The sequence below is a fragment of the Lutjanus erythropterus genome, chromosome 21 (genome assembly GCF_056507025.1).
Source record: "Lutjanus erythropterus isolate fLutEry1 chromosome 21, fLutEry1.hap2, whole genome shotgun sequence".
Lineage (NCBI taxonomy): Eukaryota > Metazoa > Chordata > Actinopteri > Lutjaniformes > Lutjanidae > Lutjanus > Lutjanus erythropterus.
The window spans coordinates 18,504,369-18,521,085 of NC_139337.1; the positions used below are offsets into that span (position 1 = coordinate 18,504,369).

General features: G+C 39.9%; 2 protein-coding genes across 2 annotated transcripts; one reads left to right on the top strand and one right to left on the bottom strand.

Annotated features, from left to right (window-relative positions):
* Positions 1–103: 103 nt before the first annotated feature.
* mtfr1 (mitochondrial fission regulator 1) lies at positions 104–6,078 on the bottom strand. The gene is made up of 8 exons (XM_084710436.1): positions 5,974–6,078; positions 4,526–4,630; positions 4,141–4,239; positions 3,212–3,339; positions 2,285–2,520; positions 1,862–2,120; positions 1,374–1,554; positions 104–941 (listed from the first exon to the last, which is right to left on the bottom strand). Exons 2-8 carry the CDS (start codon positions 4,559–4,561, stop codon positions 894–896), a joined length of 987 nt encoding a protein of 328 aa, XP_084566562.1. The 5' UTR covers positions 4,562–4,630; positions 5,974–6,078; the 3' UTR covers positions 104–893.
* Positions 6,079–6,390: 312 nt separating this feature from the next.
* Positions 6,391–16,340, top strand: armc1 (armadillo repeat containing 1). The gene is made up of 7 exons (XM_084747210.1): positions 6,391–6,597; positions 7,658–7,869; positions 8,582–8,673; positions 12,794–12,986; positions 13,527–13,643; positions 14,702–14,776; positions 15,413–16,340. Exons 2-7 carry the CDS (start codon positions 7,708–7,710, stop codon positions 15,602–15,604), a joined length of 831 nt encoding a protein of 276 aa, XP_084603336.1. The 5' UTR covers positions 6,391–6,597; positions 7,658–7,707; the 3' UTR covers positions 15,605–16,340.
* Positions 16,341–16,717: the final 377 nt, after the last annotated feature.

The window sequence follows — 16,717 nt, forward strand, 5'->3', positions numbered from 1 at the left end:
GAAACGTAAAAGTGACATGAAAAGGTCATATTTGGCAGGGAAAGGCAGAATCTCGCAGAGCATCACTGGGACGTCTTTGGCTCTTAAACGTGGATTGTAGTAAAGAGATAAAGAATGTCAGCCACAATGGGGATACGTATATTTGAACCAGCAAAAGAAATACAAGCCCTGGTAAGATTGGCAACTGGGACACAACTTACACAGGTTCAACAGAAAGGACAAAATAGCTAAAAATCGCTTGGAATTAATAACGGACAAATCTACGGCATTAATTACCTGTGTTAAAAACTTAATTACCTACTTCAACCACCACATAAATAGAAAGATTCCCATCATAAATTACTCTACAGGTTGACATATATATAATATATATATATAAACAATACAGCACAATACTCCACAAGTAAGAAAGTGCTCGCTTTCTCCTGTGGCAGAAGAACTCTTCAGCTTTCACAGACCGCTTAAAAATGGGAACGAACAACTATGCTGTGAGCAACAAATTAAAGAAAAACTTAAAGTAATGATTGAACAATAAAACCGATAACATTTAACAATTCTGTAGTGTTGCTTAAACATGCAGCCGTGCCTCTGACACTCGCTCAGGACTGTGATGAACAGAAATTTTAAGTATTCAACACAAAAACTAAAAGACATTCAGTTAAACTAAAACAAAAATCATATTTGTCAAACAAGAAAGCTAATATTATAAGTTATAAAAGTGCAAAAACAGATGGTCATCGAATGCAGCACTATGAGATGACTGATACTTGGAACAGACTGTTGTTTAGTTCAGACTGGATCCCTTATGACCTTCCACAGAAACAGCTGATATTAAAGGGCAGATAAGGCACTTCAAAATGTCCACGGTAGGTCTGGAGCTCAGGATCACCTGTTCAGACAAACTTCCTTTTTCCAGTTTGTTTCAACATGTGCTGCCCAAACTGTAAAGACAAAAAGAAGACAGAATTCAAACTAGAGTAGGTCATGTATCTCAGAAGCATTTTTATTTCTGTTTATTGAAATTGCCATTACATCTGGCTCGAATGAAATGATTGGATGTCTAGCTACGTGCCTGCCTACCTGCACACACTCTGCTTGTGCACTTATTGTGCTTCCACAAGTCTAGCCAGATATGACGCTACAGCAAGTCAGTCGCACAAGAATTGCAGAGAAAGTACAGTGAAAAATACCCAACGCTAAACAACACAGATGAGACAAAACCATGTAGATGAGAGCAGTCAGATGACAAAATAACATGAGAATGGAGCCTAAAGTTCCACCTTAACGAAAACGGTCCAAGTTAAAAGTAACAACAGAAATCTACGGATGAATCAGTGGCTGAGAATGGCAAAGAATACAGTAAGATCTCTCACCAGAGGGGTTTCGGTTTGAGGTTTCACGTCTTGAACTGGAAGTTTGAAGTCCCCCATGTCTTCCCTTTCACTGTCATGTCGATATCGGTGGGCGAACTTGCGTTTCAGGGCCTCAGCGATGAGAGCTGCGGCATCGACCGGCTCACCTGGTTTCACTTTGGCATCATCTTCCACTGGACGACTATGAAACATAGTGTTACAGTAACATAAGTTAACAGGAGGAATCATGAACTCCAATGATTAGAATTCAATCATATGTGCAATACACAAACACGTCTTCTCATTTATAGCAGCGGCTCAAGAAGATGCAAGTTTACATTTGCTGGTTTGAAGGTGCATTCAGATCCTTGAGTTGAACCTGTGGTTTTGTCAAACTGTGATAGAGTAATGTACAGAGGCTTCCAAAAACACTTCAGTCCACACCTTTTATCACTTACAAGTGTATCTTATTGTAATTTCATTGATTAACCATTTGATTAGAGGTCTACCTTTTGACTGATCGCAGCTTGACTTTGTTCATGTCTTTCAGGACATCGAGCATGTTGGGAATTTCTGCTGGCTTTGACTCCACAACTGTCTGGCTGTCTGTCTTCTTCCCTCTGCGCTCCTTTATCAAGTCAATGGCAGAAAATGTCCGCTGGAGACCTGGGGGTGGTGGTGGAGGAGGAGGAGGAGGAGGTGGTGGTGGTGGTGGTGGGGGAGGCATGGAGCCAGAGGGTGGAGGGGGAGGTGTCCCTGTAGTAGCAGCTGAGGTGAAACAAAGGAAACAAGGATCTTAAAGCTGTGTGACATGAGAAACTCTGCTGCCATCTAGAGGAAAATACATGTTACTACAGTGGCGTGACGACAAATCACTCAAACATTCGCATGGAGAGCAGTAAGTCTGTGTTTGAAGGCGGTGTAAGACATACCTGGCTGTGCACCCTTTTCCTGAGCCAGTACGATTTGTGCAATCTGAGCTCTGAGTTTGGCGAGTTCTGTCTCCAGTGCACTGATCTTCTGAATGGCCTCATCATTGGCGACTGTCGGCGCCTGAGGGTCCGGGGGGCCCTCATGCAGGCTTGGTAGTGACCTCTGACGGGTTAGGGTTTTTCTCTGAGGATGAGGCTGCCGGGCTCGAAATGCAAGTCCTGGTGGGATCCCCGACCTGTTTCAATAAAGCAGAATCACCTTTCTTCTTAAGGATGCTCTGATCAGGATTTTCAGCCGGGGATAGCCTGGGATATTGCTATGGTTTTAGCATTTTAATGCTGTTGTAAATGAACATGAAAGTAATGACAGATGTTGGCCTATGTATTTCAACAAGGCAAGATAAGAAAAAAATATAGGATGTAAGTACAGATTTCTGAGTTTGGGCACCTGAATGCACCATGAAGTTCCTGTCCGCGTGTGTGCGTCTCAAACTCAGACACATGATAGATCTAACACGCCATGAATGACTCCAAAGCATATTAGATAATCTCAGCGTAGTTTATTACATGACTACTTTGTTACAAACATTTACCTGCCAGTGTGGCAGAAGGCCTTCTGAGATTTACTTTTCAAATGAAAATTCTACCCACATTTTAAGCCTTGTGGGTGCTAATTTTGGATGCTACTACTTTGTCATTGGATTGGCCTTTGTAGAAACCACAGATCAAACTATTTTGAATGAATATCTATTGGACCCTTACTTTTTTAGAACACTACTCACACGATTAAGTTAATTACTACACCTGGCACTGCAATTCTCCTGTAAAAGATGTTACTCCTTGATTCCACTAGCACAACCGTTAACTGATGCAGTTGCGCCTGGTGGAATCAAGCCGTTAGCCGACAGATCATTTTCCTGCTCTCACCTGGGTCTGCCAAAGAAGTCTTCCTCCTCATCCCTGTCGATCCAGGCGACGTCGGCCAGAGAGGCCACCAAACCATTCTGCCTCCTGGCACCAATCAGGATACCAGCATCCTCAGAGTACGGATAAAGCTGTCAGAGAGAAAACAGCCAAATCAGAAAAATATGCCAGAGAAGAATGAACACCAGGCCACATCACAACACTGCATTCAACAACTAATGAAAGGAAGTAATTAAGTAAAAATGAAGAAACGAGGGCAGTTCAGAGGGATCAGGTGAGAAAGGGATCTATGTACTGTTAATGATAGGTTCAGGTAGGTCGGTAGGTCACTCAGTAGGTCTTAAATCATCTCAAGGTTGTTGAAGGTTGCTGAACAAACTGACCTAAAGCAGACATACTGCATTCCTCATAGCTAGGGAGGGGAGCTGGAGACAGAAGAAAAGAAGAGAAGAGAAAGCACAGTGTTGAAAGAGACAGAAAAGTCAAGGAAAGCAAGTCAGTTTTTAAAATGTCATGCCAATGAACTGAAATATTTCAAAGGCTGATTTGTTAACAGTTTAAAAACCTCTGAACATGCAGTCAGTGCTCTGAAGATAAGAAAATATCTCTCTTATAATAACTTCATGCACTCTGTTTATGGTTCATAAATGTAAACAGTAAGACAAGAAGAGGTAAACAGAAGTTAAAGAGGGTGTGTGATTGGTTGTCACATGACTGTGACACCATTGGTCGGGAGAGACAGGCAGAAAGACAGAAGAGGAGACAAGGGTCTGTCACATGTGACTAATTCAAAACACATGAAATCACTTGAAGAACAAAAGCACCATTACCTTTAAAAACAAGATCTAAATTCTACATTTTCAAAGACTGACCAGTCTGTCTGTTAAACAACATAACACTATAAAATTATGATCTTGGTAACCCTTCCTCACCTGAAAATGAACCCTGGGGCAGGGTTTCAGAGGAAGATTGGTAGCTATTCTCCTCACAATGCTTCTCGAGGACCCATAGGGCTTGGCTGATCCAAAAGCCTGCAAAGTAAAAGATAAAACTAAAAAAAGATAATGTTGAACTCTGTCAATTACAGTTAATATAATAATTAACTGCAGTGACAAACTGCATTTGATTCATAACACCAGCAAATTTCACAACTCCTACTTCTCAGATCTTGCAACTGACAGACTTTCTCAAAGGGCTTTCAGATTAGAGCCAGACAGAGGTTCAATACAGCTGTGTTTCATTGTTTGTGTAAGACTACGAAATCAAATTTTGCCGTTTAGCAGAATTACTCAGATATCAACACAGACTTTGACATACCAGGTCCATTTCAATATGTGCATGGTCTTTACTCATTGCTGATGATGTGTTTCACAAGGGCAGATGAACACATGCCCCGACACAATGAGCATCATCACCAATCATCTGGAAGAAACACAAAACAAAAGTGAGGAATTCTGGTTGAATCACAAACCTAAAAACCAACAATGACTTACTGAGGAGCTTTAAGCCTCTACAATTTACATATGTTCAGATGTTCCAGTACAATTAGGGGTGCAAGTAACTATTAATTTCATTAATAATCAATCTATCATAATTCAGCTACTAGTTGTTTGATCCATAAAATGGTGAAAATCTTTTCACTGTTCTCTTCAAATAACTTGTTTTTTCCACAACTCAAAGGTATTTGGTTTATTGTCACAAAGAAATAAAGAATCCAGAAAATATTCACATTTGAGAAGCGGAGATCAGAGAATTTGCACATTTTTTCTTAAAAAAAAGAAGAAGAAAGGAATCAATAATCAAAACAGTTGGCCACTAACTTTATAGTTGACAACTAATTGATAAATTGGTTAATCGTTGTAGCTCAAAGTACAACACACTGACATACATCCTGTGTCAGCCTTTAGTGATGTTTGCCGATATTGAAAAACAATATAATGATTGTTACAAATCAGGACTCAGAATTTCCACATCCATTTTCCCCAACATGTGAGGCATTTAATGCAATTGTCAAAGCAGCAACAAAGTAAGTACAAGGTATAATGATCTTATCAACAATATTTTTCTTTTAAAAAAACGGTATTTTAAAATGTTTTTATTTTTAGTAATTTCAGCAACTAAGTGCAAATCGCTCAGTTTGGAAAAAACACTCAGTAGGATGCAGAGTTAAGCCTTTGTAGATGCATGTAAGATAAAGATTAAGTTTATTAGACGTATCATGGACAGCTAACGTTGACTTTGCTCCATGTGTTTAACTGCGATTTTATGACTTGGCTGCAATAACACTACAATTTATGACTGAGATGAAAAGAGTAGTTTTCGTTTCTCTTCTAAGCACATAGTCTACTATTTAATTTTGCATGTCTAATCTATCTGTCAATCATTACAGCAGCAGAGTGAACGATTTCAAACTGCTCTTACCGCTGTTTGTTGGTTTTGGGAATTCACCATGAAACGCGTTTTAATTGAGTCAATCACACTTCTGTGACAGATGTTAGCTTATATCCTGCTAGCGACACAGCTAATGGCTAGCTAAGCTATTTTAAACAGGTGATTGCTAACTTTAGCGGGCAGAGTGGCTAACTGACGCTAACAACGGCAGCGGGCTAACGTTAGCTAACTCCAGCCAGCTTTATCAACCGCTGACAAATTTTTGGGAATTTGTCGAGGACGTGATTTTCCCAAACGTGTAACAGCCAACTACATCTATTTACGTTATATTCAAATTCGAAGATCGGTTGACTGTGACTTTGAACCCAACTTACCGACACAGACGCTAGCTGACAACTTTCAGACTTTTTCCAACTTGTTTTCTGACGGACATCTACCGGAGGAGTTGAGTAATGTGGGAAGACTCATGGAATACATTTTGAGCCAATTGGATTACATGGATTACAATTGATAGGTTGTGGCTATGAAACGCCACCATTGGTTGTTCGTGTTGATTGACAGACAATCTCACTAATCATGTTTGGGCTTTAAACAAAAACTATCTGCTGATTGGGTTTTCTATCACTCAATCAAATTATACTCTCCAATCACATGCTAGGATTCCTGTGGACGTTCGTTTTATTCCCTTACATTTCCCGGCGGGGCAGTGGCCCACCGAAACTTCCTGGATCTTTATGGAAAACTAGGATGTCCTTAGTAACAAAACAGGTGCACCCATTGATGTGCCACAAAACCCAAACACACTGCACAGCTGCTAGCTAAAGGACCATAGTAAAGAAAGAGGCGCAGGCCTAGCGTTAGTCAAATTATTTTGTTATAGTTGTTGTTAAAGGTGGTGTCGGATCGAAGCCGTCTCTTTTTTGGTTCTTGTTTTTACATCTGTCGTAACTGAAGTCAGCCGGGGTTGTCCCATGATTTTACTGAAAACTGTCTGAAAGGTATGCTATAATTGTCAAGTAATGTTAGCTAGCCTAGCTTAGCTGCCGAGTCGCCCCTGTAGCACAGGGCGTGATTTGAGGTGAGGTTGGGGGTCGTAGAAAGTGTCTTTGGTAAAAACATGTGTTTGTCTTATGGCTTACATACATTATTGATTGTGTTAGCCGCAAATAATGTAATTGAACCGCATGATTGTTAAATTTAGCCTACCAAAGCATGCTAAGCTACTTGTTCTTTCATGTGATAGCTGTGGTCTTACTACAGTTTTACTACTGCATATCAGTAAAAACAGTAAATGTCCAAACATCACTAATCAGTCAGATTATGAATCATAACATTTCAAAAGTTATGTTGATATAAATCTACAGAAACTCCAACATATCAACAACAACAAACAAACGTGGCAATGGGATACTTGTAAAAGTTTAAGTTAGTGCATGCCACTGACACTTCATTTTGCAGGGTGTCACATTAAAAAAAACTAATAATAAAAAAAAAAGGTAAGAATAGGTTTTGAGCTCTGTTGCTGTACAAAACACATTTTTATCAGAGCTGAAGCCACTAGTTCATTAATTGGTGAGCTGGTTCACAAGAAATATCTGTCATCTATCGGACATATCTACATCTGTCTGTTCATGTTCATGTCAATTATGAAAATAAAAACCCAAACATTAACTGGTTTCAGCTTTTCAAAAGTGAGACAATACTCATGTCTCTATTATAGTTAACTATAACTAAACTAAAAACTGAAACTAGGTGTGAAAAAAACAAACATGTTAATAAACTGGAATAAAGTTAAATTTTGGAAAAAGACGCACAGTATTGCATTACATATTTTCTGTGCAGTATTATATGTTTATCATTAAATAAATTAAATCAGTCAAATGTGATAGTTGTGATGGTCTTTGTCAGTTTGATTTTAAAAATATGTGAAAAATATAAAACTACAATAATAGTGGTCCCTATTTTCTCTTATTGCAAACTGAGTATCTTCTTTACTTGTGATGACAAAAAAAAAATCTACAGGTTAGTTTATTATAAAATCTTATTGTTTTTCAATAGAGTGAAGAGATTGGTTTAATGTGTGTGGTGGCGTCAAGACAAGAGGCACCATGAGTGCGGAGATGGATGCACTGACGGTGGTGAACCAGCTGCGAGATCTTGCTGCGGACCCCCTGAACCGAAGAGCCATAGTAGAAGACCAAGGCTGTCTGCCGGGTCTCATTCTCTTTTTGGACCACCCCAACCCACAAGTTGTCTATTCTGCACTATTGGTGAGCAGAATCTGTTTATCAATATTTTATTTATGTGCTTTCATATATAACTCAGCACACACAGTTACTGTTACATAAAGGAAAACTATAGATACCATATAGAAAGAGAGAAATGAATTATTGAAGCGTTCTAGTTGAAATATCCACATCAGCTGTTTAGATTAAATAAGCCTTGGTTGAATAAGCAGTTGAGTTTCCTACTGGTGCTGTAATTTAGGTGTTTTCTGTCATATTCTGTCCCCCCCTGCTGTCCAGCAGTGTCAGAGCAGCTTTCAGTGACAGTCTAAAGGCCATTTGTCCCACCACTGTGTCCCAGTCACCGTCACAAGCTGACATGTGGTGACATTTAAACAGCCGCACATTTGAAACACTGTACAATGGTGACATCTGCTGTCTGTTTTGTTATGTAAACACAAAACAAAGTCTCTACACGGCAACCTCTTCCAACTTCCACCGCCACCACCAACATTTTTCTACAGTACATGCCTTGTATTGTGAGTAAACATTTAAGTGGCTTTATGTAACAGTCGCTCCTTGACGGTAACCCGTGAAGTGTAAACACAGGGTCGGTGAATGTGTATTTATATTGGTTATGTAATATTTCACTGTTGCACATGCTCACCCATGTAAAAGCCTTCTCTCTGCTCTGATATCACAAAGGGTCTGTCAGCTTTTAGTGCCGGATAGATAACAGTTGCCCTTGTCCTTGCAGGCCGTGCGCTACCTGGCAGAATGTCGAGCCAACAGGGAGAAGATGAAGGGCGAGCTGGGCATGATGCTGAGTTTGCAGAATGTCATGCAGAAGCAAGTCCCTGTCATCACCACATCTCATACACACATCCATGCACACACACACACACACACACACACATGCTCACTGTGCACTTTCTTTACGTAAAACCTTAACCTAGGATTTCTTTTGTTTTGCGTGGACAGTGTCTGCCAGTCTGCAGATTTTCCAGACTGGATGATGTCCTTTTATTCGCCATGTCAGGATGAATGTGATTAAAGTTGAATTACAGTAGAGCGGTAAACAGTTAAATTGCTGTTTCTGCATGTCATAGACTTTAATGCACTTTGCCACCTATCTACAGTTTCTAGGTGAGTCCACTTGCATATTTTTACTGATGTGAGCTTTTATTTGCTCTGGTTTTGTTGTGGGGTTAGCAGGTTATTTTGCAGAGGAGGCATGGTATATTTTAAGCATTTTTGGATGGTTTTAATAGAGCTGGACCTATTTTCCCATATTTTTGTGTCTAAGTGACTAATGGGGACAACATTTTTTGAAATTGGTCCTGTACACTGTAGAATGTTAACTAAAAAAAAAGCTTTGTTGACCTAAATTACTTTTCTTCTTTAGATAAACCTGAATCTTTGAGTTTTAGAAACCCCCCCAAAAGTATTTTTAACAGTTAAGAGTGAGGTGTGGATCTGATTGGTCAGTATTTGTGTGCTTGAAAATTAAATGGTTGCAATTGAAGATATTAAATTATATTACCCATTATTCACGTTCACTTCAATCTGTTTAATTGATTTGTCTAATTTTTGAAATACATTGTTGGAGGTTTCTGAAGTTTCTCAAGTTTAGTCAAAGAAGAAAAGTAAATTATCTCAGCAAAACATTAGTTGGTAAAACTTTTTCAAAATTCAAGAGTTTTAGTTGGGCTCAAAACTCAAAAATCTATTAAAGTAAGTGACAACATACATAATCCTTATGGGCACCTGCACTTTATCAAAGTACATCCACTATAAGTGTTTCTTTTCACCACTGACAGGCTCAGATTGTTATTATAGATATATAATAACAACATTACAGAGAGAGACCTTTTTAAAAGAGTAAGAGAAGTTTTGATAAACCAGAAACAGCTGTTTTATTGCTCTTTCCAAACTAACCAGATTCCCTTTGCAGAAATGGTAATTTTATCATTTTATCTTTGAAACTCAACAGAAACAAAGTAAAACCCACCAAAAAATCTTGGCTCATCTTTCTACTGTTCCAACAATCACCAGCTCTGGTTTGATTCAGTTAAACCTTTAATTTGTTGGTGGTAGTTAGTTAGTTTAACAAGAGCATAAAACGGCATAAAAGGTCTTTCTCTGGAACGATCCTTTTCATGTTTTCAGACAGTTAGAATAACAATCTGAGCCTGTCAGTGGCAAAAATGAGCATTTTAAGTTTTGCTTCTGTTGGCTGCAGAGCTCTCCCTTCATACTGGAACATCTTCAAAATTGTTGTCCCCATTAGTCATTTAGACACAAAAACATGGGAAATGGGGTCCATGTTGAAACATACAGAAGTTACCCTTTGATCTTGTGTCATTTGTTGGTGTTTCCTAAAAGCATTGTACACAGTTTATTCTATAATTTCCTAAAAGAGCATGATGACCACACCCTGGTCATGCTTGTTGTGTTGTAGGCAGGTCTGGTTTGAGGAGGTGTTGTGCTCCAGATAGCTGCTCTAACCCGAGGCTCTGTGGCAGTTTTAAGTGACTGCTGTTCATCATTAGCACCCTGATAGGAATAGACCTATGTTCAAGTGGCCGGCTGTAGCTTGTATGATTTTGTCGCCCCCCCCCTCCTCCCTTCTGTTCCTGCGGCAAAGCTCTCGGTTGCCCCGGAGTGAGGCAGTCACTTCAACTAGTCAGGGGAGGCATCAAGAGCAGCCCTGCAGTAACGGCAGCAGCTCTCCCTGCTCGCAGTCCAGTCGATGTGACTTTGTGTAGAGGTCGATCATAGCTGGACAGAGTGGGAACACATGGCTGAGGGGGAGTGTCTAGCATAGTCGCACCAAACAGGTGTGAATACCATTTTTATTCCTTCAACACATTAAGATCTGAGGCTCGAGATGGAGTTGGCTCTTATTCAATACATAAAAGTGATGAATAAATAAATAGATCAATTGAAGAGAGTGTTTGGCTCGCCGTGAGGCTGACAGGCCTCCATACAGCCGGAGCAGGAATATGTTGTGCAGCGCCGGAGAGCACCAGGCTCCCAGAGGGCGGCCGCGCCAGACAGCTGATGTCGTATGTGGTTACTATAGAAGGAGTGATGACTTGGTGACATATAAAGCAGTATAGCCTGCAGGCGTATCTCAGGATCCCTCACAAAATATCAGCAACTGCAACTGACCTCATGTGGCTTCTTCAACGAAAGCTGCTGCCCACGAAAATATTCTGCACCGCTGTGGATTTATTTGCTAAAACGACTGTAAAAACACAACTGAAGTGCAGAATAGGCTTAATTAGCATTAGTTTGAATGTTGTATGATGGATTGCAGTGTGTCTCTTGGTACACAAAGTGGTTTAACAAACAGGATTGAGATAAACAGAGTGCGTGATAAAAAGATACTCAGGGGATGGATACTTAAAGTGTCCAAAATGGGTCTTTTAGGTCTCAAAACGTCAAAAAATGTCTTAAATATGATATTGACAGGCCTTAAAAATTGATTGGATTGATGAAGTTAACGTTGTGCTCTGTGTCCATGTGCCCTGATTCTAAAACTTGTGTACTTCTTTATTTTGCCAGTGTGGACGAGAAAAATTATTTGTATTTATAATTGTAACTTGTAAGTCTTGAATTGAACTTGTTGAACCTTTTGAGAAACCTTGCAAAGACAGGCAGTATTTGTAAATTTATTGGAAGTTTGGGTGGTGATATGGCTGTCAGTGTGGCCCTCTGAGAGACTATGTCTTGAGTGTCAGATTCAGCTCTCAACCATCAGAGCTTACAAAAATAGGAGCTGAATGAAATTATTTCAATTTTAAGCATGATTCACACTTTTCCTCTCCCACAGAGGCATAATGATTTGTCTCCCTTTGCAAGGGTATTTCTGTCTTGCCTCTAAACAGAAATATCTTGGCACAGTAATATGGACAAAAGTGCACAATATTAAATTTAACCCAGTCTTGACATCAATCATACCTTCATGCAGCTGTATCGCTCTTTTAGTATTGTCACAGCAAGTCACACTTGCAAGTAAAACAGCAACACAACAACACAATAGATAATTTCATTCATTTCATTTCATTAAATTGCAAACAATTCAAGGGATAGTTCAGATTATTAAATTAAGTACTTATCGATAGTCAGTGTATTACCTACAGGAGATGGCAGTCGGCAAGCCTCCAGTTTGGAGAAGCAGAGAGGAGTCCCAGCATGGAAACTGAGTGATATAACAATTAACTTAAGTCTCTGTTATTATTGAATTAAGTCTACTAAATTAAACAAATTGCACAAGGCAAGAAAAAATTGACTTTGGGCAACTAGACGTCTGACCACAAAAAAACACTAACCTACTAACTATAAATTGTATCAGTTGAAGCGTATGCTATGTTATGAATATTTTCACTGCTTTACTTTGCTGTAAGGCAGCCCTTTTTGACAGGAAGCAGCCATTACTCAAGTCAAATATCGCTCTCTCAAAACCTCCACAGATGAAATCAGTAATTTTGCCTTGCAGAACACAGGAGTTGCCAGTTTACCTGATATTTTGTTTGTTTGTGTTACTGTGTGACTTTGATGAATAAGGACTAACCTTTTAGAACAAAAAAGTCACACAATAGCACCGACAAAGTAACCAGTTGATGCAGCGGTAGACCAGCAACTCCCATGTTCTGTGAGGTAAAATTTCTGATTTCGCCTGTGGAGTTTGGTGTGTTTGGAGAGAATGATATTTGGCTCGTATAACAATGGTTTCCCATCAGAGGAGACTGTCTGACAACAAATTTAAGGCATGAAAATTTCTTAGCTTCTATGCTGGTGCCCCTCTCTGCTTCTCTAAACTGTGGGTGTTAACTACTGTAGCTAATACACTGACTGTGGATAAAATAATAATAATCCAAACTATCCCCTTAAACAACATGAGTCATTATTCTTTCCTGATTGCCTCCTTCTCACCCCTTGTTTTTACTCTCTATCCCTGAAGGAGTACGTCGCCAGGGGAGACCAAACTGCTGGCCTCTGAGATCTACGAGATTTTGCAGTCGGCTGGTAAAGAAGAGGCAGAACAGGCCGAGGCAGCAGCTGCCTCCTGCCAGCGCAAAGCCCACTTCTTCCTGGGCTCCAACAACAAGAGGGCCAAAACTGTGGTGCTGCACATCGACGGACTGGACGACCCTGTAAGTGTTCAGCGAAGCACGTCCAGGACTCAACAGGATGTACTAGCACACATCTATCACGCTCAGACACACCAAACGTCTGTTGATGAACAAATGTCTCATTTTGGAGCGTCGTGGTTGCTGCTGTCATTATCACGGAGTTGTCAGTGCGGCTTAGTGGTGTCTATCTGGCACAGGACGGGGGGGTGGGGGGGTCAGGTTGTAAATGTCAGCCATTGAACAGCAGGGTGTTGAGATTGAACCTGAATGCTGCACTGCAGGAAGCTTTCACCTAGCCAGATTACATTACAGCAGACAGACGGCCTCTGGTGGGCTGCATCGCTATCGCTGCAGCACAAACGCACAACACTGTGGCAGCTGGGAACCAAACTCATCCAAACTGTAGTTCTTATATTTCATGCCCACGTTTGACCTGATTCTGCCTCGTCAACATTTCCAATCTTACGCTGCATAATCTACCTTTAAGCCACAATCATTTCTTAACTTATGCCATGTTGGTCTTCTGCTTGCACCTTTCATCTGTTTCCCGTCTGTTGTCAGACTCGAAGGAGCCTTTGTGAGGAGGCGTTACTGAAGATTCGGGGGGTCATCAGCTTCACCTTCCAGATGGCTGTCAAGAGATGTGTTGTCAGGATCCGCTCTGACCTTAAAGCTGAAGTAAGTGTCTCTCTGGATGCAGAGCAGTTTAGGGTTACTAAGCATTTTTACGAATGTCTCATAAAGAATAATTATCAATCATCTGTTCAGGTTTAACACCAAGTTTCACCACTTTATCAGCACCTGTCCTGACTGATTACTAAACAAAACACTGTTCCTGCATGTGTCTAAAGGGTCCATACAAAGTTTTTAAAGTTAAGCACTTATTTTATTTGATTTCAAGTTCAGGAATATGCTTGAATTTGAATATACTCCGTAAAACAAGGTGTTTCATCAACACAATCACTTGTGAAAACCAAACATCTTATATGATCTTGTATTTATCTTTATAGTATATGAATCTTATATAATCTTATTTTTCTAATACATGAAATGAAACGATCCTGTTGTCATATTTGTTATTCATAGCTAGATAGTCCTCTGTTCATCCTTTACTTTGGAAATTAGCAAAAAATCAAAGAATGAAACCCATTTCAACATAAAAAAAAGATATTATTGAATTTGTGATTGTATTTATAGTATTTAATTTAATTTATTTTATATAATTTTGTATTATACAGGAAAAGATTAAAAGTAACATAGTAAAATCAGGCTTTGAGAATCTGGGTTTTTTTTTGGTTTAGGCACCTTGAAAGTCCTTAAGAAGTGCTTGAATGTTACTCTTAACAATGCAGCTACAGTCAAACAGCTTATAGATGTTTAAAAGCTGAGCTAAAACACTTAAAGTGTACAGTTTCCTGGATTGCAGGAATAGACACAGAGGTCATTTAGCTTATCTGTTTTTGATTATATTAAAAGTGTAATTCTAGAGTTTTTAGAACAAAAATGTAGATATTAACTTGATTATTGGTGATTAAAGCCATCAGGAAATTGTCTGAATAGGCCTTTCAACAAATAATACATACAAATAATACTGTATCCAATTGATTTGATGTTGAGGGCATAACTTTGCTGTGCATCTATGTACCCAAAGCAAAAATTGCCTGATACTGGAAAAACTAATGTTACAGTACAGATCATCACAAATATAAACAAAATTGTATTTTTCTTTCTCACAGGCTTTGGGTACAGCAATCAACTCCACCAAAGTCATGAAGGCTCAGCAGGTGGTGAAGACCGATGATGGAGGAGAGGTAAGAACAGCTGATGTGTCTGATCTGTAATGTTGTATGTGAACCTACACCAACTGAGCTGGATGGATCAGTATGCTCGCTGTATGTTTGCTGTATGTTGTGTGTATGTTGTGTGTATCTGTGTACAGGGAGTGTAGCCGCCCTTGCCTGTGGCTGAGACTTATTCACACTGACATGATTAGCTAGTCACATCTCTGCCTCCGCCTGTAGGCTACTAGCTTTTTGCCAAACACACGACCAGTCCCAGTTGCACCATTTACAGTAGTGTGTTCCCAGTTTGGAGCTCGTACCCAAACTGCATGGTGAAACTGTTTAATTTTAACAAAACATGAGATTCTAAAGTGTTTGTTCTCCAGTGATCTGCAAAGAATTTTAACAGTTATTGCTCAGATAACTGAAAATAAAGGTTTCATCAGTAGTCATATAAAATGTGGCCAGCAGGGGTCAGACCTGCACCAGTCATGTAATCTGACTACAGATGATGATTTGGTTCTGTAGCTGAACAGTCGTGCTTTATGTTGATCTTGGAATAATTTGCTTTTGTACATGCTTTGTGATAATACAAATACAAACTATTGTCTTTGCCATTATTTTATTTCTTTGTTAAATAAACATGTTCTCTCTGCCGTCGTGCAGCTGATGGTGCCATTCCAGGAGGACTCGGCGGTGCTGGTGGAGGAGAACACGGACATCCCGGACTACCTGCCGGAGGAGGAGAGTCCGTCCCAGGAGCAGGACAAGGCCGTCACACGTGTGGGCTCCATCACGGACGGCATGGGCTGGCTCAGCACGGCCGCCAACTTCCTGACGCGCTCCTTTTACTGGTGACCACTTCCTGTGTTTCCCCTCTCTGCTCCCTGTTTTTCTCTAAAGTTCCATCCAGCTGCAGCCTTAGCGTCTCCCTCAGCCTCGTCCCCGGACTAAAGCCCTGCCTCACGGCCCTCCACTAGTCTAGACTCCCCCCCTCTGCAGAGCACACCGACCGCGGCACCGTGTGTGTGCAACAAGTGCTGGACTGCCACGTGGAACCTGCAATAACTTTAACTTGTGTAAATATCAAGCTACAAATCCCACTACTGGCTGTGTGTGCACAAATATATACTAGCTGCATATGTATCTCACCAGGCAGAGCCAGAGGACTTTAAATCAGCCAAAACCAAATAACATTCTGGAAATGTCTATCGCTGCATTGTGGCAGGTGTATTTAATTGTTGAGGCTGATTTTGTAGAAAATTGGGAGTTCCTTTTTTTGTGCATGATTTTTGGTTGCTTTCCTCCTCGTGTCTCAATCGTTGTCCTTTAACTATATTTTTTTCATATTTTTCATTTCCAAATTAAGCATTTTTTTCCCCTCCTCTCAGTTTTATTAGCATGCTACAAGTCTTTTTGTGCCAATCTTGCCTGATGCCTAGATCTGTGATTATTGTGTGTGCCTTTTTGACATTTTATTTTATTTTTTTCATCCTTCATTCAAATGATTTCAGAGCTCCGAGCATGTCGGATGTAACATTTGTGCTTCTCAGGCGGCCCTTAGCAGCAGCAGCTTTTAGCTCACGGAGGTATGTCACTTAGGTAGAAATGGTTAAAAAATACATCTTTTTCCTCTTACCTGTAGTGCTATTTATCCATTTAGATTGTTTTGGTGTGAGTACAAGAGGTTTGGAGACATTGGCCGAGGAGATGTCTGCCCTCTGTCCAGTGTAGGGCTGCAATTATCATTAATTTCACTGTCAGTTATTTTCTTGATTAATAAATTAGTTGGTTTATAAAATGGTGAAAAATGTAGTGTCTCCCAAAGCCGAAGATGATGTCTTTAGGTGTTTAAGGAATAAAGAAATCTGAAAATTTTCACATTTGAGATGCATAAATCAGAGAATTTTTACTTTTTTTCTTAAAAAAAACAAAAAACAGTTCAATTATCAGAATAGTTGTTGATTAATT